General features: G+C 37.0%; 2 protein-coding genes across 5 annotated transcripts in view; both read left to right on the forward strand.

The window, feature by feature from the left end:
* LOC109046921 (DNA mismatch repair protein Msh3-like) overlaps nt 1-12,687 on the forward strand; it is a 50,814-nt gene extending 38,127 nt beyond the window's left edge. The window contains 5 exon segments of the mRNA XM_042724664.1: nt 952-996; nt 998-1,121; nt 9,251-9,377; nt 11,775-11,943; nt 12,304-12,687. Of these exon segments, the coding sequence (XP_042580598.1) occupies nt 952-996; nt 998-1,121; nt 9,251-9,377; nt 11,775-11,943; nt 12,304-12,385 (547 nt within the window). The 3' untranslated portion in view covers nt 12,386-12,687.
* Nucleotides 12,688-14,569: 1,882 nt separating this feature from the next.
* LOC109056230 (ras-specific guanine nucleotide-releasing factor 2) overlaps nt 14,570-17,277 on the forward strand; it is a 56,244-nt gene continuing 53,536 nt past the window's right edge. For 2 of the 4 annotated variants that reach the window (XM_042724665.1, XM_042724667.1), the window contains exon 1: nt 14,571-15,219. In XM_042724665.1, the coding sequence (XP_042580599.1) occupies nt 14,944-15,219 (276 nt within the window). In that variant the 5' untranslated portion in view covers nt 14,571-14,943. Of the gene's footprint in view, nt 15,220-17,277 lie in introns of all 4 variants that reach the window. The other 2 variants (XM_042724668.1, XM_042724669.1) reach the window with 2 other exon arrangements.

Consider the following 17,277-nt stretch of genomic DNA (forward strand, 5'->3'; position numbering starts at 1 on the left):
AATCGAACCCCCAACCTTGCGCTTGTTAACGCAATGCTCTACCACTTTATTTATTTCTACAGCTACTATTTGCAATGACTATTTGATACTTTTTAATTTAATACAAAAATGGCTTTAAATAATCTTTTGTGGGTAATTTCACTGCCAAATTTAGTTTGCCATTAATTAGATTAATTAATCGACACATCCTGTAATTAATTTGATTAAATATTTGAATCCACTGACAGCCCTAGTAAAAACACATTTGATATTTTGATCGTCATAGAAAACAATATGATTGCAACAGCCATCGAAGCCACTGATTAAAAATTCTAATTACACTTCAAATGGAAATGTGGTTGTGCAGCTCAAGCTCTGTTTCCTGGGAGAAATCTGCTGACAAAAACATGAAAATGAAATGCCTGTAGTCAAAATGTTTGGAGGTTAAAATACAAGAAACATTTAGAGACAAAAGCAACAAGAGAATGAAAGTGGCGTTTTGTTAATGTGGTTCACAGCAAAGAAGACTTCATAAACCATCCATGTTCTCACTCCAGCGTGGCCAAGAGCTGCACTATTAGTCCAGCTAAAGCTTTTCTGTGGTTTTTTTATTCAATTTAAAAGTAGGCCCAAGCCCCTTACCAGGATAATGGGAATGATTTCCAGATTAGCTGTTAACAAAGAATAATTCTGCGTTCTGGGGATTCTGTAATGGCCAGCACATTAATTGGCTCATGTCTTGCTTAATGCTGTTGCAATTGGTCTGAATTAGGAAGGCTTTACATTGTGCTTTTCTACTAACCATTGGAAAAAGAAAAGAAGAAAACAGCATCATCGTTTTCCTGCACTCTCAGCAACTGAAATAATGAGATGAGAGTGATAAATTTTCATTTTTTAAAATATTTTTTTTATACCAAACTAATGCTTGTTGCAGGCTAATTTAATTTGCTCAACTGGTTTTGGTTCTGACAGAATGGGAGCGTCTGACAACATCTCAAGGGGAAGAAGCACCTTTATGGTCAGATATTTTGGCTCGTGCCACCTCCCGTTCCCTAGTCATCCTGGATGAGCTTGGTCGAGGCACCAGCACTCATGACGGCATCGCCATCGCCTATGCTACCCTAGAGTCCTTCATCAGAGACGTAAGTGAGACTGAAAGACTTGGAGGCCTTGCTTGGCAAATATACCTAAAGAGGAAGGCTGTGATTCTGACATGTTTTCATGCCATATAGTATAACACAGTTCATCCAGAATGACTTGTAGTATAATTATTGGGGGGAGAATCCCTGTGTTGTAGCCTGTGGTTATGTGCCCTGTTTATAGGTTAAATAGAGAACTGTGATTCCAGTAATTCTACAGTTCTTGGGTCACTGCTACTTTGGATTGAACCCAGCTCCCAAATCCTTAACCCTAATGTTGAGTGGCAAGCCAAGCCTACTAATCCACCGATATTTGGCCATTTTGAGAATATCATCATCCGTATTATCTCTGCCTTGAGACCGTTCTAAAATCTGCAGATGCCCTCGCTAATGCATAGAGCAGCACATTTAGCTTATTTTAATAAATTTTAGAAAAATATTATGTAAAATATGTGTTTACTTATATATATATACTGTACACTCACCATCCACTTTATTAGGAACACCTGTTCAACTGCTTGTTCATGGAAATATCTAATCAGCCAATCTTATCACAGCAACTCTATGTATTTAGACATACAGACATGGTCAAGATGATATTCTGAAGCTCAAAATTAGCTTCGAAATGTGGAGAAAAGGGTGATTTAAGTGATTTTGAATGAGGCATGGTTGTTGGTAGCAGACGTGCAGGTCTGAGTATTTCATAAACTGCTGATCTGCTGGGATTCACACACACAACTATCCCTAGGGTTTAAAAAAGAGAAAACATCAAGTGAGTGGCAGTTCTGTGGGCGAAAATGCCTTGTTGATGTCAGAGGTCAGAGGAGAACAGCTAGATTGGTTCGAACTGATAGAAAGGCAACATTAACTCAATTAACCACTTATTACAACCATGGTATCCAGAAGAGCATCTAAACATACAACATGTAGAACCTTGAAGCAAATACAGCAGCGGAAGACCACACTAGGTACATCTCCTGTCAGTTAAGAACAGAAACTGATGCTACAATTTACATGGGCTCAACAAAGTTGGACAATAGAAGATTAGAAAAAGGTTGGCTGGTGTGATGAGTCTTGATTTCTGCTGCCATATTTGGATGGTAGGGTCAGAATTTGGCAGAAACAATATGAAAGCATGGATCCATCCTGCCTTCTATCAACATTTCAGACTGCTGCTGGTGGATTAATGGTGTGGGGGGGTATTTTCTTGCCATGCTTTGGCTTCTTAGTTGCATCGTTTTTAAAGCCACAGCCTACTTGAGTTTTCTTGCTGACATTTTCATCCTTTTATGACCACAATGTACACCCATCTTGTGATACTTCCAGCAGGATAAAGCGCCTTGTCACAAATCATCTCAAACTGGTATTTTGAACATGACAATGAGTTAACTATATTCAAATGGCCAGATCTCAATCCAATAAAGCACCTTTGGGATTTGGTGGAAATTCGCATCATGGATGTGCAGCAAAAGGAGGTCCAACCTGATACTAGTAAGATGTACCTAAAAATGGTCTGTGAGTATATACAGTATATAAATGTAGGAAGAGAGCTTGGTTCCATCCATCAGTTGTTGTTTGGATTTTGAGATTTGGACGTTGCATTTATAAATGAATGCTTCTGTATGGACACTGTGGAGGGGCGAGTTTAAAACATAATAAATGATTAGAGAAGTGCTGGATGATTGTGTTATGACATTTTGATTAAACATTACAAAGTCAAAAGTAATAATAATAAAATAAACAAAAAATAAACGTACAAGGATGAGTTGTTTACATGATATGAGAAATGCATTTACAAATCACATGCTACAATACATTTATTTTTCTTTACATCGGAATTTAATATTTATTAATTGTGTTGAAAGTCAACTTTGGAAAAAAATCTTGGGTTAAACTCTAAAATCTTGTATTTTCTTGTCTTAAGGATTATATTCTTGTCTTAATTTATTCAGATTTCTCTTCTCACTCCTAACTAAAATGCAAAGCCGTGGCTCTTGAGAGGACTTTAAATGGAAGGTTTTCAATTCTGTGGTATTCAAGGGATATTTTGCCTCTCCAGTGTGCTTTGTTAACTTTTGTTAAATAAACAAATTTGACAGGTAAAGACTACTTAGACTCACAGGAGAATGACCACATTAGACGTGTTAAAATGACATTCTGATTCGACAGCTGTGTTTACCATCAGCGGTATATTCCTCTGCTAAAAGAAAAACTCACAGGAGTCACAGACTGGAATCACAAGAGCCAAAATGATGCCTTCGTTGAAAGTGTAAACTTCATTAAAGCATTCACAGATTTAATAACAGTTCTCTGACATCTGGCAGCATTTGAATGTTTGACGAGCAGCATGTCGTAGTAGGTGCCATTCTGATAGAAATTAAAAATGTTTTTCTTCCAACTGCAACAGGGTCAAAATTCTCTGTAAGAAGTAGCAAGACTTAATGGTTTATACTCCAAAGCAAAGCATCAAGGGATCTGTTGGACTCAAGGGAGCCTAATCACCCCCAGGCACATCGAAAAAATAGCTCACACCAGTCCATCCTTTGGGACACAGTATATCAAGTGTCCCTGTTTATCTCCTGTGAGACATGCGTGTTTGGAGCTGCTTTGTGTAGTTTTTTTTCGATTTAAAAACAATTCTTCTAAATTTATCCAGTGATAGGTTGATGTTTTAAACATTGATTGTTCTGTTTGTTTGACCATCCTGACAAGTCCGACACGCCAACAGTGACTAAACCACTGGTGTGAGTTTGGGATGGGACTGTGTGTTTGACCAATGGCTGACGGGGAAAATGCGAGGAAACCTACTGAACAGATTCAAGATAAATGTCACGCACAGTTATACACAGAAAACAACTCAAAGTGAAAAGTAAACCTTGTCAACTACATAATTGTGGGTTTTGTGACACTAATGCTGCAGAAATTTCAAACTTTAGCTTTAAATTAATCAAATATTTTGATGTACTGTTTATACTACATTGGTTTTTTCTTATTTACAGCATCCTCCGCAGGTATAAATTTAGCTGCAAGTGATCGTCAATATATGTCACTTCACACCAATGCGAACACCAAATTTTGCTGCCAAGTTAAATGAGATGGATGGTAGTAAAACTGGCAATCATATGCTGTGTGTGGCAAATTAAAAGTGCTAATTAGTTGGTTGTTGGCTGTAGTTGCTAATATTGAAGGTAAAAGTCATTTTAGATGCTGTGCTGGTGTTTGGGCTTTCAGAGGGTGGGCTCCACTGGGTATTGCATAATGTTGTGTGTCTCTATGGCATTGGCTCAGGTGCAAGATCTATCACTCTTTCTTTTTCTATTTTGCTCTCTTTCTCCCACCACAGGTCTCTTGTACTGATACTGCCTCAGGCTGGAGTTATTCATTTATTGGCACATGGACGGGCTTGTTTGCCACAACATAGCTGTGATACAGCATAGCCAAGGCCTTGTTACTGTTTGTTGTCTTCTCAGATGGTTTTCACATCATTCTCCTGTTCTCCCATTCCTTTTCTCTTCTTACTTCAAGAGATTTTTATTGAAGGGTGCTTGTCCTTACAGCAGGGTGACAGTTTTCTGTCTGTTGAATGGTCAAATGGAAAGTTCCAAAAGTTCAAATGGCAAATTTATGTATTTTACACAGAGTTTATAAATGGTACAAATAAAGACTCAGCAGTAAACTTGTTATTTTTGCTATGTTTTCAGTTATAATTAACTGTTTGTTTCAAAGCCATTTGAATGGGTTTTAATTTTTATCTTCCCTTTTCATGTCACCTGTATCCTCATGTCTTAGTCTCATATGATGCAACAAAGCCTAAATGGTCTTCAATTCAAGTAATTTAACTTGAATAAAAGCTCTACATAGCAGTATATTAAACATCAAATATGTTCTGATTGGGTGTGATTGTGCAACATGATCATGATACATGTTCGCTTTCAGTGAGGTGAGACAAATTGCTTGACAAATTACTGACAAATTAGTCACTGGAAACGTGCGTCTCGCCTGGTGGGGACACCGTGTCAGACGGCACAGCCATGGGCCATTCACTGACCATCTGATGCACATTGCTCACAGAATTGGCATGAGCTGTTTGTTTCAAAGCTGTTAATGTATTATGGAAAACAAAATGACTGTTTAAATACATAGTGGTCCTTTTTAAGGCAAGCAGGCAATAATTTAAGGCAATAATTCAGTAGTTCAGATTTTTATTTATCCTGCCAAATTTTCACTTTCTGATTATTTTTTTTTAAAATATATATTTTTTAGTTAACTTTAAGTTTCTTTAAAAAACTGCAATCACAAAATGTATTGTTTTTTTATTTAGTTATAATTGTTTGTTTTAGTTCTTTTTTCCTCACCAAGGCTGAATTTATTTCACACTGTATTATTACTGTAAGAACAGCAATATTGTAAAATACAATATTATTACAATTAAAATCAACTTGTTTTCTATTTTAATATATTTTAAAATTTAACTTATTCCTGTGATCGAAAAGCTGAATTTTTTAGCAGCCATTTCCTTCAAAAATAATTTTAACATACAGATTATTATTAGATAATTAGATTAGATTTGATTATTATTAGATTAGTTGAAAACAGTTGTGTTACTTAATATTTTTGTGGAAATGCGTTTTAGGATGATTTAATTGAAATAATATAATTTATTGTAAATAGATAATAGTCATCTTTGTTAAATGTAATGCATATTATCCAAATAAAATGGCAGATTTCTTTAAATTTCTTACTGACCCCACAATACAAGCAACCTCCCAGAATTTTATAGCAATGCATTAAAATCTATTCTGAACATCTTAGTAACTACATATCAACATCCTAACAAGGTGCTAATGAGTTTTATGGGCAAGCGCCACTCACATTTTCTTCAGAAAATATACAAATGTAGTCATATTATATACTGGAATCCACTTAGAATATCATGAGCCTTATATGCTCAGACTCGTGCTGCACAGCTAAAGTTGTGACACTGAGCACTCACAGAGGTTCAAAAATAAAAGCCTCAGTGTTTGTGTGTGCTTCATATTGAAATTCCCCCCTTCACACTAGAATAGCTTTTTGTTCATGCCCGTTTCCTTTACAGCACGTACATGTATCCTGGCAGCATCTAGCAGACAGTGTCTGCACATCGCCATGGCAACAAGGCTCACTTGTTCACCTGCACTGTATTTAAGAATGTAAATACGTTTGTTGTGTAACACCTTTGAATGGTGCATTGTGAGCAGCCTTGACGCAGAACTTTCTTCTGTGGGCAATAGTTAGGTAGTGGAGCAGCACTGGTTGCCATAGCAAAGCACTTGGAGCTCATGCAAGAGGCAGGCAGAGTCACTCCTCAGTATTTACAGTGAGCATTTCCAAGCTGAGATATCTGAGAGCTGAAGAAGCAAGGAGGTGGGCTAAAGACGACGTGATGTCATTCAGAACTTTGCACTAAATCTCAAACAAAGGCTTTTTCTGTAGTTGTGCAGTAACCTGACCTTGAAGAACTCTGCTTTTCTCTCAGTGGCTGCTAGTGGCTTCATCATACTGGACTCTCACCTGATCTGGGTTTTTGTCCTTGGTTTTTATTGCGTTTTGAGTTTCTGTTTCACATGACTTTATATTAAACATCAAATGTGTTTAGCTGTGATTGTCACATGACTCTGCAATTGCGCTTTCATATATACAGATAAGTTCTTTGGCTGAAAAGTCGAACAAGTGGTCTCAGAATTGTATGTGTAAGGAAGGTCTCTCCTGGCATTGTAGTCACTGTAAAGTTTGTGGACCGCATTTAAATACGGGAGTGAATCCCCTAAATTATTGTTTCATGTGCGTACAGAACAGAATCCATGTTAAATGATGGCGATTTATAGACTGAAAAGCCTTATGACTATTATTGCGCACAGTGTTTCTCCTGTTTGTTAGCGCTGTTTCATCTGGCTTTAAACTAGTTTAAATCACAGAATCATTTGTGTTTGCTGAACACTTCGCTGAATTCAAGCGCTGTTTAGTGCTCATGTGAACAAGACTTTTCAAAGAATAAATGCATCTACTCTAGTAAGCTCGTGCTGCGATGCCATTTGAACTTTAAGCCGAGCGGATAAATAGTGTGGTGCGGTTTAAATGAGTAGCACTGTTTCATTCCGCTTTTAGAGCATAAACATTGTATAAAACATTTATCCAACTCGTTATCGTTTTATTGCAATTATATTGCAATAATTATCGTTATCGTTTTATTGGCCGGACCTCTTTGGAAGGCTGTTTTGCAGAGCGCACTCTTGAAGGGTTGTCATATCCACTTATTACAAGTGGCCATTATTAAGTGTCTTTGGGTTTGTTGTTTGGCCTCTGCACATAGTCATTCAGTTTATGGGGTTAATAAAGTAGATTTTGTTATGTGGTTTATTTCCATTTTTGTTTTTGTGTTTCTAGTGAGATCTGGCAACACTGAAAAGACTAAATTTACACTGTGATTTCTTGCACCACACATACAGAAAAGCTACAACTCTGTGATATGCATTTTAATACGTCATTAACAACTACTTGATCAGTTTGGTACAGTATATACTTTGTAGAATTTCTGTAAATGCAGGTAGTCACTACCTGCATTTTTCGGTTTGAACGACAGTGTACATTTAAAGTAAATTAGAGATCTTTAATCACAACTTTGCTCTAAAGATTGTATTTGTCACTAAATGCCATGTAATTGATGCACACTTTAGTTGATTGTTTTACCTATTGATCAGATGATATTTTCTTTTTAGTGAGCAGTTTTTGGCCAGAATAATTATAATGGACTGGATTTCATGCTGAAAAGTATGCCTACATGTAATAGTATTTGTTTTTATTGTAATGTAATTTTTCATTTAATCGCCTTTTCACACCAAGCATGAATATTGGCGCAAACGAGACTTTGTGTAGATTAGAAGCAGTGGACCATGGATTCACCCTACTTTTTATGCCTATTTAAGTCTATTTTTTTTCTTTATGCAGTAATTAAAAACTTGCTGGCCAATTAAAGATATAAAGCTTCAATATATAATATATAAAGCTTTATATACAATATATAAAGCTATTTAGCTTCAATAATGTTCATCCTGTGCATTCAAAGAGTATGCTGGTTGTATTTGATGGTAATGGGCAAGTTAGTAGCCTTGCCTTGAAAGTTTCCAAAACCGACTTCTAATAAATATGTTCTAATAAATGTGAACTGCTTGTGAGGAAAGCATCACAGAAAAATTACAAGAAAAATCACATGCCTCTTGTTCTGCTTCGGTGCTCTGTCTGCATATCTTCTGTGTGTCTCATATTCACACTTCAGCTCAATGCCTCCCCTGAGCCTGCTAAAAAAACCAAACACATCAATAAATAGAGAAATGAACACGTCCCCCCTCTGGAATGAAATGTGTGCATTGGTGAGGTGGTAACGCAATGCACACAGATGCACACGCGGTCTGCCGGGCTGCTGATAATGTTCGTAAATGGCGAGTGAGGGGGTGGTTGCTGTTTGCGTGGTTTGGGCATCTGGCTGAAAGATGTCTCACTCTGTCACGCAGTCATATGGAAGCAGGCTGCTGAGTAACCAAATCTATATTGTTGGTACTTGAATGCATTTGTAATGTTGAGTTTTGATTATAATTGGTGCTGATTTGTAATGAATTGTCTTAAGTAGTTAGTTCAAATTCTTTCTGACTGTAGCTTTCAAGCTGTGTTCACTAAACTTGGCAGTTATTCAAGCTGTTCTGAATTTGCTTTATTTTTTCTTGATATTCCTGTCAACAATACAATTTCCCTCAAAAATAACACAGACTAAATGTTCAGCGTGGCTTGTAATTTTCATGAATGAAAATTGCCATCATGTACTCACCCTCAAGTTCTTCCAAACCTGGTTCATTTTTTGCTGTTGAACACACAAAAAGATATATGGTTGGTGGACGAAAGCCACTGACTTTTTTTTTTGAGGAAGCTTGACAGTACCCATTGACTTCCATAGTTTGGTAAATATACTGCTGATGTCAATGGCTGCTGTCAACTGTTTGATTGCCAACATTGTTAAAAATACCTTCAGAAATAGCTTTACCTTTGAATTATGTGCAAATGTGTGAAGTTGTATTATTTTTCTTCTCTGTGTGTTTCTGCAGGTGAGGTGTATGACGTTGTTTGTGACCCACTACCCTCCATTGTGTGAGCTGGAGCACATGTACCCGCTGCTTGTGGGGAACTACCACATGGCTTTTCTGCTGAATGAGCCAGAGAGCACTTCTGATGGTGTGTATGGAATTATCTACCAACTCACATTACATCAGCTTCTTGACTTGGGATTGGGCTATATATATACACTTCCATTCAAAATCCTGATCTTGCTGTTCTTGATAATGAACCATGCATGTTTATTAACTTCACCTTGATGTCATCTGAAAGCCATTAGTGTCTGGATCAGGGAGTTGATTTCTTCAGTGTACACAAAGCAGTAGTAGGGAAAGAGGAGTGCATTGTCTTGGAATATGCTGGTTTTGGTAGCCTCTGAACCAGTTCCTTTGCTGTTGTATGTCAGCTGAGTCATTTGGGATTTCATGGATCACTTACTCATCTTTGCATTGACCTTATGCTGCTTGAGTGATCAAGGAGTGCGGCACACTTTCTAACCTTCTGTTAGTCAGTCCACCTGTTGTCTGATCTGGCCAACGCTTGATTATGTATGAAAATGGAATAGAACAGAGTACTTAACTCTTAATCAAATAATGTTTTTTTTTCTTCTTCTTTTTTGGCGGGGAGGGTTTTGATGTGCTTTGTGATGTTTTTTTTTTCTTTTCTTTTCTCAGGAAAACCTTTCATTTAAGTTGTAGAATAACAAATGTCACTTTTACATGTGTGTTGAATGCCGGATTTAATTGTGCATGCTCTATGCCCCTCTTTTCATTTATTGGAGTTTTTTGATATTTTCATGCCCATTTTATTTACTGACATGCCTTGATAGTTCATCCAAAAATGAAAATTCTGTCAGCATTTACTCACCCTCGTGTCTTTTCAAAGTCATTAGACTTTGGTTAATCGTTAAAATTCAAATGAAGGTTTTATTTATTTTCTTAGTTTGTGTTTTGAAGATTAAGTAAAGTCTTATGGTTTTGGAATGACATAAAAGTGAGTAAATGAATTTTCGTCTTTGGGTGAATTTTCCATTTGAAGGAGATGAGACCATCATTGTGATATTTGTTTCCAAGCATCTTTTTTTTTTTTAAATATCAGTTTGATATTCAAGAAACTTGAGACGGTTGAATCAGTCAGTATGAAATATGAGAAATATTTCCCTGCTTTCATGTGTGAAAATGATTTGGTAATAAGTTGTGTAGTACATTGCTTAATCTCTAAATGGCTTCAGGCAGTGACAGGTCAACAGATCATATTTGCTCTTACATAGTGTTGAGGAGCAGATAGGACTGCAAAAGACAAGAACCCTGAGTGGTCATTTTTAAACTGATTCGCCGATTTCACTTTTATAATGGTTAGCTTATTAGTCTAAAGATCTTTTTCCAAGTTATTTTAAGGTTCAAGCTTAAGCATCCTGCTTAGAAAGCCCAAGTCTGCTTCTTCTCCTGTCGTAGAAACTACTTTGGCTAGTACTTTGATTGGTAGAAGCTACTTCGCATAAACGGATGTGACTATGAGATGGAATTTGAACAAATTTATTGTCAAATTGATGGCTTGGAAACATCTGTCAACCAATCAGAGTCAGGCCTTCTGGAGTTGTGTGGTATAAAATTACATTTTCCAGGAAGAAAGAGAATTCCAGAATCTTAAATCCTTGTAACACTGTTACAAGACCCAGGTAGTGGTTACTTAACAGCTATCTTGTGTGTATGGCAGTAATCCTATTGCATAAGTAGTCTTTCCTCTTCAGTTTCTCATTGTACAGTGCTGTGTAGTTTCGCCTACCGTCATTGAAATTCATGTGTAAATCTGATCATCAGAATTCAGCTAGACTCACTCCCCACCCCCCACCCCTCATTTTTGTGACAGAATTGCTGAGAAATATTAGAAGAAATGTTCACAAATCATATTCACAAATCAGGTTAATAATAACTGTGTCATTACTGTCACACCATGACACAAGAAATGACTTTATCTGAGTTCTGAAGAAGTGTCTTTTATGGAAAAAGTTCTCAGCACAACTCAATGACCTTCTAATGTCCATCACTGATGGACATTAGATATATCTTTAGATATATCTTTTCTCAGACAAAAACTTCTCCAGAGTTATTATGCCATCACATTGGTATTATTCACAGATTTGACACTTTGGTCATATGCTCTTATACTTAATACTTTGAGGTAATGTGTTTCATTTTTGTATGTTAAAATGCTTTCTCTTATTCCAGTATAATGGCTAAAATACTTGATCAATTCATCAGATTTTAGCATAGTCCATTAAAGCATTATTTTGCAATATTAGCATAAAACAATATAGTATTTAAGCAGAAGACTGTTTATTACTGTATAAATTTAGTATCATCATCATCATCATCAGGATTATCATGGATCTTGTTTTTATAAATTATTTTCTTGAAACTTTTGTTCTTTCATATTGAATCCTCTGATCATTACTTTGATATACACATACAGTAGTGCTTCCACAGTGTTTAATAACTCCGTTGCTCTCGTTCCTAGAGGAGGAGGTGCAGCCAGAGTTCATCACATTTCTCTATCAGCTGACTGAAGGCGCAGCCGCCAGGAGCTATGGGCTAAATGTAGCACGTCTGGCTGAAATCCCAGAGTCCATCCTCAGGACCGCTGCATTCAAATCCAAAGAGTTGGAGGCTCTCGTGAACAGCCGGAGGTACGTGGGCTGATTGGTTGCACACTGGAAGAAGAACACTGTAGTAATTACTGACTGACATGCAATTCTGATCATGCAAATCTGAGGAAAAAAGTCAACTGCGAGTTTATGCATTATAATTCTGACTTTATAACTCCCTATGTGAGTTTATATCTCCCAATTGTGAGAAAAAAAAGGTCAGAATTGTGAGATAAAAAGTTTCAAGGAACTTTTTTTTATTCAGTGGTGGAAACAGGCTTCCATATGTCTTTTATTTGTCTACGTTATTAAACAATATTTCCTGAGGTATTGACACCGTTTAAACCTTTTTGTTATTGTGTGGTATGTAACCTGATATTACCCCCTTCTGTCTTCAAACAGGAAAATGGTGAGACTGTTATCTGATGCCTGGAGTATCACCAACAAGGAAGCATTGCTGGATTGGAGAAAGTCTAGTCTCTAATAATAGCATGATGGTTTTTGCCCATTGGATGATGGTTGCAAAAACCGTTAAACAAATAGGAACTGAATATCATGTATTTGAATACATCATGTATTTCATCACCCGTTTTAACGTGAACTCAAAACAATAGAGCTTACAGCTATGAATGATGTCTTACATAAACACTCTCCAGGTGCTTTGGCCAGAAGGTTTGCTGGTAATATGCTGTATTTGTGACCATAGGAAAAAAGAAACTAATGCGCCTTTCTAAGATTGTTAGTGTAATGTTGTATGTGCATTAATTAAACTAGAAATTAAACATTTTTCTGTAAATTGTGGTGTTCATTTCATTAGTTCACCCATAAATGAAAATCCTGTCATCATTTACTCACTCATGTATGATTTTCTCTTTTTCTTAATTTAAACCATGTTGGTAACCAAACAGTTTTATTTGAAGTTGACAAAATGTACGTTCTACAGGAGAATAAGTAATAAAGATTTGGAATGGTAATTGGTGACAGTCTTCATTTCTTGGGTGAACTATCCCTTTAAGTTTCCTCCGTAATCTCATTGTCCTTCAAATGTGACGTCTGAGGTGAATGATAATCAGTCTTCATAAAAGCTGAAGAAGAACATAAAACCCTCCTGTGTCTTCCTCCCTTACTCACATTTGCTTTGAAGTTGCCCAGGTTTGCTTTAATAATATTATTTTAAATGTCATTTAAAATCATGAATTATAGATGCTACACTATATAAAATAAACTGACTGAACTGGATTTTAAAATTGATTTGTATTATTTCATCTTTATATTATCAAATATGCAGTATATCAGTTATCATTACCATCTTAATCCTTAATATGTCATCCTAACATCATAAAAGTAAGAATAGCAAATAAGATGAAAATGAATGTGCATTTCTCAGATATAATTGAAGCTTGATAGAGTCTGAGAATGTCACTTGCTTGTGCATACGAAGTGTCCATGTGACAGTAATCCTAAGTCCAACATTTGTCCCTTATCTGACACTTTGTGAAAATGTGCTAGAGAAATTCGAAATTTTAACTTGCGTGCCATGTTTTGGAGACACAAGTGCAACATTGTCTAATGCAGTGTTTACTGTACAGACAACAATGGAAGAAAAGAAGAAAAACAGTTAAATGTAAAAACGTGTTCTGTGTGAATGGCTGCTATAATGGTAAATTTAAAATTTTAATTATCATTCCAATCCTATGAGAAAACAAGTCTACAAAATAGCTATAACTAACGTCAGTTGTGTGAGTGTGACATGACATACAGCCAAGTATGGTGACCCATACTCAGAATTCGTGCTCTGCTTTTAACCCATCCAAAGTGCACACACACAGCAGTGAACACACACACACACACTGTGAACACACACCCAGAGCAGTGGGCAGCCATTTATGCTGCGGTGCCCAGGGAGCAGTTGGGGGTTCGGTGCCTTGCTCAAGGGCACCTCAGTCGTGGTATTGCCGGGCCGAGACTCAAACCCACAACCTTAGGGTTAGGAGTCAAACTCTCTAACCACTAGGCCACAACTTCCCCCAAGTTGAACAATATCATTTAAATTACTTTCAGTTTTTTCCCAGCTGATGAGTGATAACATTGGTAACCAGTCAGAATCCATTTGACTTTATAGAACTTGAGCATTTAAAGTGGCAGATGACAAAATAGCAGTGTATGCTTATCATAAACAGAATGGTATTCTGTGTTGGTGTGGATATAGTTAACGGTATTATAATTAGCATTTTAGTTATATTTATAAATAGCGTTCTTGGTGTAAACGGGCCTTTACACTTGTTTGTGTGGCAGTTTTTATGCATAGTATTCAATGAAATGAAAAACTATGATTGTAATGAGTTATTTCTAATGCTGCTTGTAGTTATTTTTTATCATTATACCTCGATTTCTAAATGATGAACATCAAGGACACTGAAATGTAACATGTACTCAGTGAGAATTGTGGCTTTTCCTTTAAAGCAACTTAATCTAACAGTAAAGCACCTAATAGGAACCTAGTTGCTTGCTGTGTATATAGAGTTAACGCGCTTCGCTTCGCTTCGCCCCGCCTCCTCATTAAAATATATACACAGTCCCGCCTCCTCATTAAAATACCGGCATCCCCGCCCACTCATTAAAAGCTGCGAGTCTTTCTGCCGCGCCTTCGATCCGCCCACTCATTAAAAGCTGCGCTCAGCCACAAGGGAAAGTGGATCTCGGCGCGCCAGAGAGGCGCTGTCTCTTTAAGAGGATGCCAAAGCCGATTACATCTGCTTTCAACAGTGATTCTGTCTCACCGTCTGCCCACTACTATTGCTTATTTTGCCGTACTGTATGAGCTAAACGCGTTGACAGACACGGTTGTTCGTCGGGGTTAAAACTTTTCTTCAGGCCAGAATGGATTGGGCTCCGAACTCGTTTGGATGAGTCGCTTATGGGCAGTGCGCTTCAGCTCGGCAACTTTCCCGTGCGCATTTCTCCAAACATCCTAGGTGGAAAGTTAAAATCACATGGGATATGGTGACAAACAAGTGAATACACATTAAACCAAGACGGAAAATGCAGAAGAGTGTTCGGTACAATGAGGGACACGCTCTGTATCTCTCCGTTGTCGCGCGTAAAGAGGGCACCAAGCGAGGTTATCTCAGCAAGAAGACCACAGAAAACAGTAAATGGCATGAGAAGTTTTTTGCACTTTATCAGAATGTTTTATTTTACTTCGACACCGACCAGAGTGCTCGACCATCAGGGATTTATCTTCTGGAAGGATGCACATGTGAACGAGTCCCTGCGCTCAAGGTGTCCACTGTTGGCAAAGACGCACTTGACAAGCTGGTGAGTTAAAGCTCCTTCAACAGAACAGTTTAATAAAGACACGAATTATTGAGGCTTTAGGGAGACTGAGCGTTTATAAGGCTTGAACTTCTCCAAAGGAGGTAAAAGCAAAAGGTGTCTTAAAACATGTATTCTTTTTACATAAACGTATATGTTACTTAAACCTGCCTTTTAACGTTTCCTTGACTAAAAAGTTCAGTTGCAAGTTCTCGGAATGCACTGAACAAGCTTGTGACTCGAAGTCGCTTTCGCGAGATGAGGTAACCATAGCAACAGTACGCTGCCTTAGCACTTCACATTAGTGTCGGATTGTAAGTCGACAAATACGTAAGTGTGGACATTATGACATTACTATAGATCTAGATGTCACCTAGTCTCAAAAACGATAGAGTTTTCAGTTTAAAACGTCTTTTAAAGGTGGTCAGTTAGCTAACTGCGTGAGGATCCTCCAGAGACTGCTCTAAAATGACTGACGGACTGTAAATACCTTTAAAAATCCCAGACCCTTGGAAGTCCTTGAATAAATGGCACAATAAATATAACCAAAATGGTAAAAATACTAGAGATGGAGGAAAATATCTTTCTGCTTTTTGTATTTTGAGTGCTGTTATCACAGTATGCGAATAAGAGATCTGACGGAATTAATTATCGCTGACATCTGGAAATTTGGAGAATATATTAGTCTGTTTCTTCCACTCATATAGTAAAAAGCTAAACGTCACCAATGTGTTGGAAAGTATCTAATAGATAAGCGCAAATGTCTTGTAAAAACAATTTCTTTGCGTGAAAACCTGTTGAACTGGACACCCCAAGTCCTCCTTTGAATAGCATTCGAGCAGTGCAGAACCGTGAGCGTTAATTTATGCATGAATATAAGATCATCGCTTCCTGAAGACCCTATAATGTCTATACTGACTCGTGATGTCTTCGTTAGTATGTGAGATAGGTAATAATTACATTTCAAATGGTGTTCTGACAAAGAAATGTGGATGAAGCCATGAAGAAATGTTCACCTGCTAGTGTCGTGGTATGCTGGCAGCATTAAAAATGTGATATTGTTGGTGGCCATTGATGTCAGATATTGATTTCAGTTAGAAACTGAAACAGGTGCAGTCTGTTACCTCTGTACAAAAAAAAAATAAAATTTTTTTACACCAGCCGTATGCAAAAGGATCACAAGCCAGCCTAATATGGGAATTATCCGAGCTCTAAATCCACCCATGTTGTGGCTAACACTTTCATCTGCTGATGAATCTCTTACATGCAGGCACACATTTGCAGTCACATTCATACTTTATAATTAGGTGAAAATATGTGCTATTTATTTTTCGGTCATCATCTTCTTAAACACACTAGTGTCTCTCTGACTGCCATGAAATGACCTCATTCAGACTTTTTCTCAAATTATGGAGCACCACTACATGAGATAGAAAATGGAAAAACAAATAAATATGGGTGTTGTTTAGCTTGCACAGGTCACCCCCATGGTGATTTAAATGTTGCTTTAAAAAAAATACCAACCCAAGTTTGCATGAAAAACATTCACAAGGTGGCATTTTCATATGAATTCACATGATGTCTAAAGTTTTTTTTTTAGGGGAAAAAAGCATGAAGAACCACCGCTAAACAACCATAAGTGGGGTTTGAGCATATCATATAAAAATTTATGAATAAGGGCATACAAATTCATAAGTATTGCCATAATGTTGCAGCCAGATATCAGATACCTTTGGTAGCAAAACATGCTTTTTGGCTGCATCAAATATTGGAATTAAATTGTGTTTAAATTAACCATCTAACCATTTAATCTGCTAACCTGCTAATGAGTTAATAAGATTCAATTTCATTTTATTGATTTCCTATTGCAGTTTAGCTTTGTTTCCTCTGCCTGTTAAAAAGGTTATCAACTGCAACTGATCTCTAATTTCAACTTCTAACTTAATCAAACATCTAAACTTAAAAAAAAAAAAAACATCAAAAAAACATCATAATTTAGAAGTAATAAGCAACAGTTACTCACACTTGTGTGTTGTGACATTACTGTCGGGTCCAGTGTAG

The sequence above is a fragment of the Cyprinus carpio genome, chromosome B5 (assembly GCF_018340385.1).
Source record: "Cyprinus carpio isolate SPL01 chromosome B5, ASM1834038v1, whole genome shotgun sequence".
Lineage (NCBI taxonomy): Eukaryota > Metazoa > Chordata > Actinopteri > Cypriniformes > Cyprinidae > Cyprinus > Cyprinus carpio.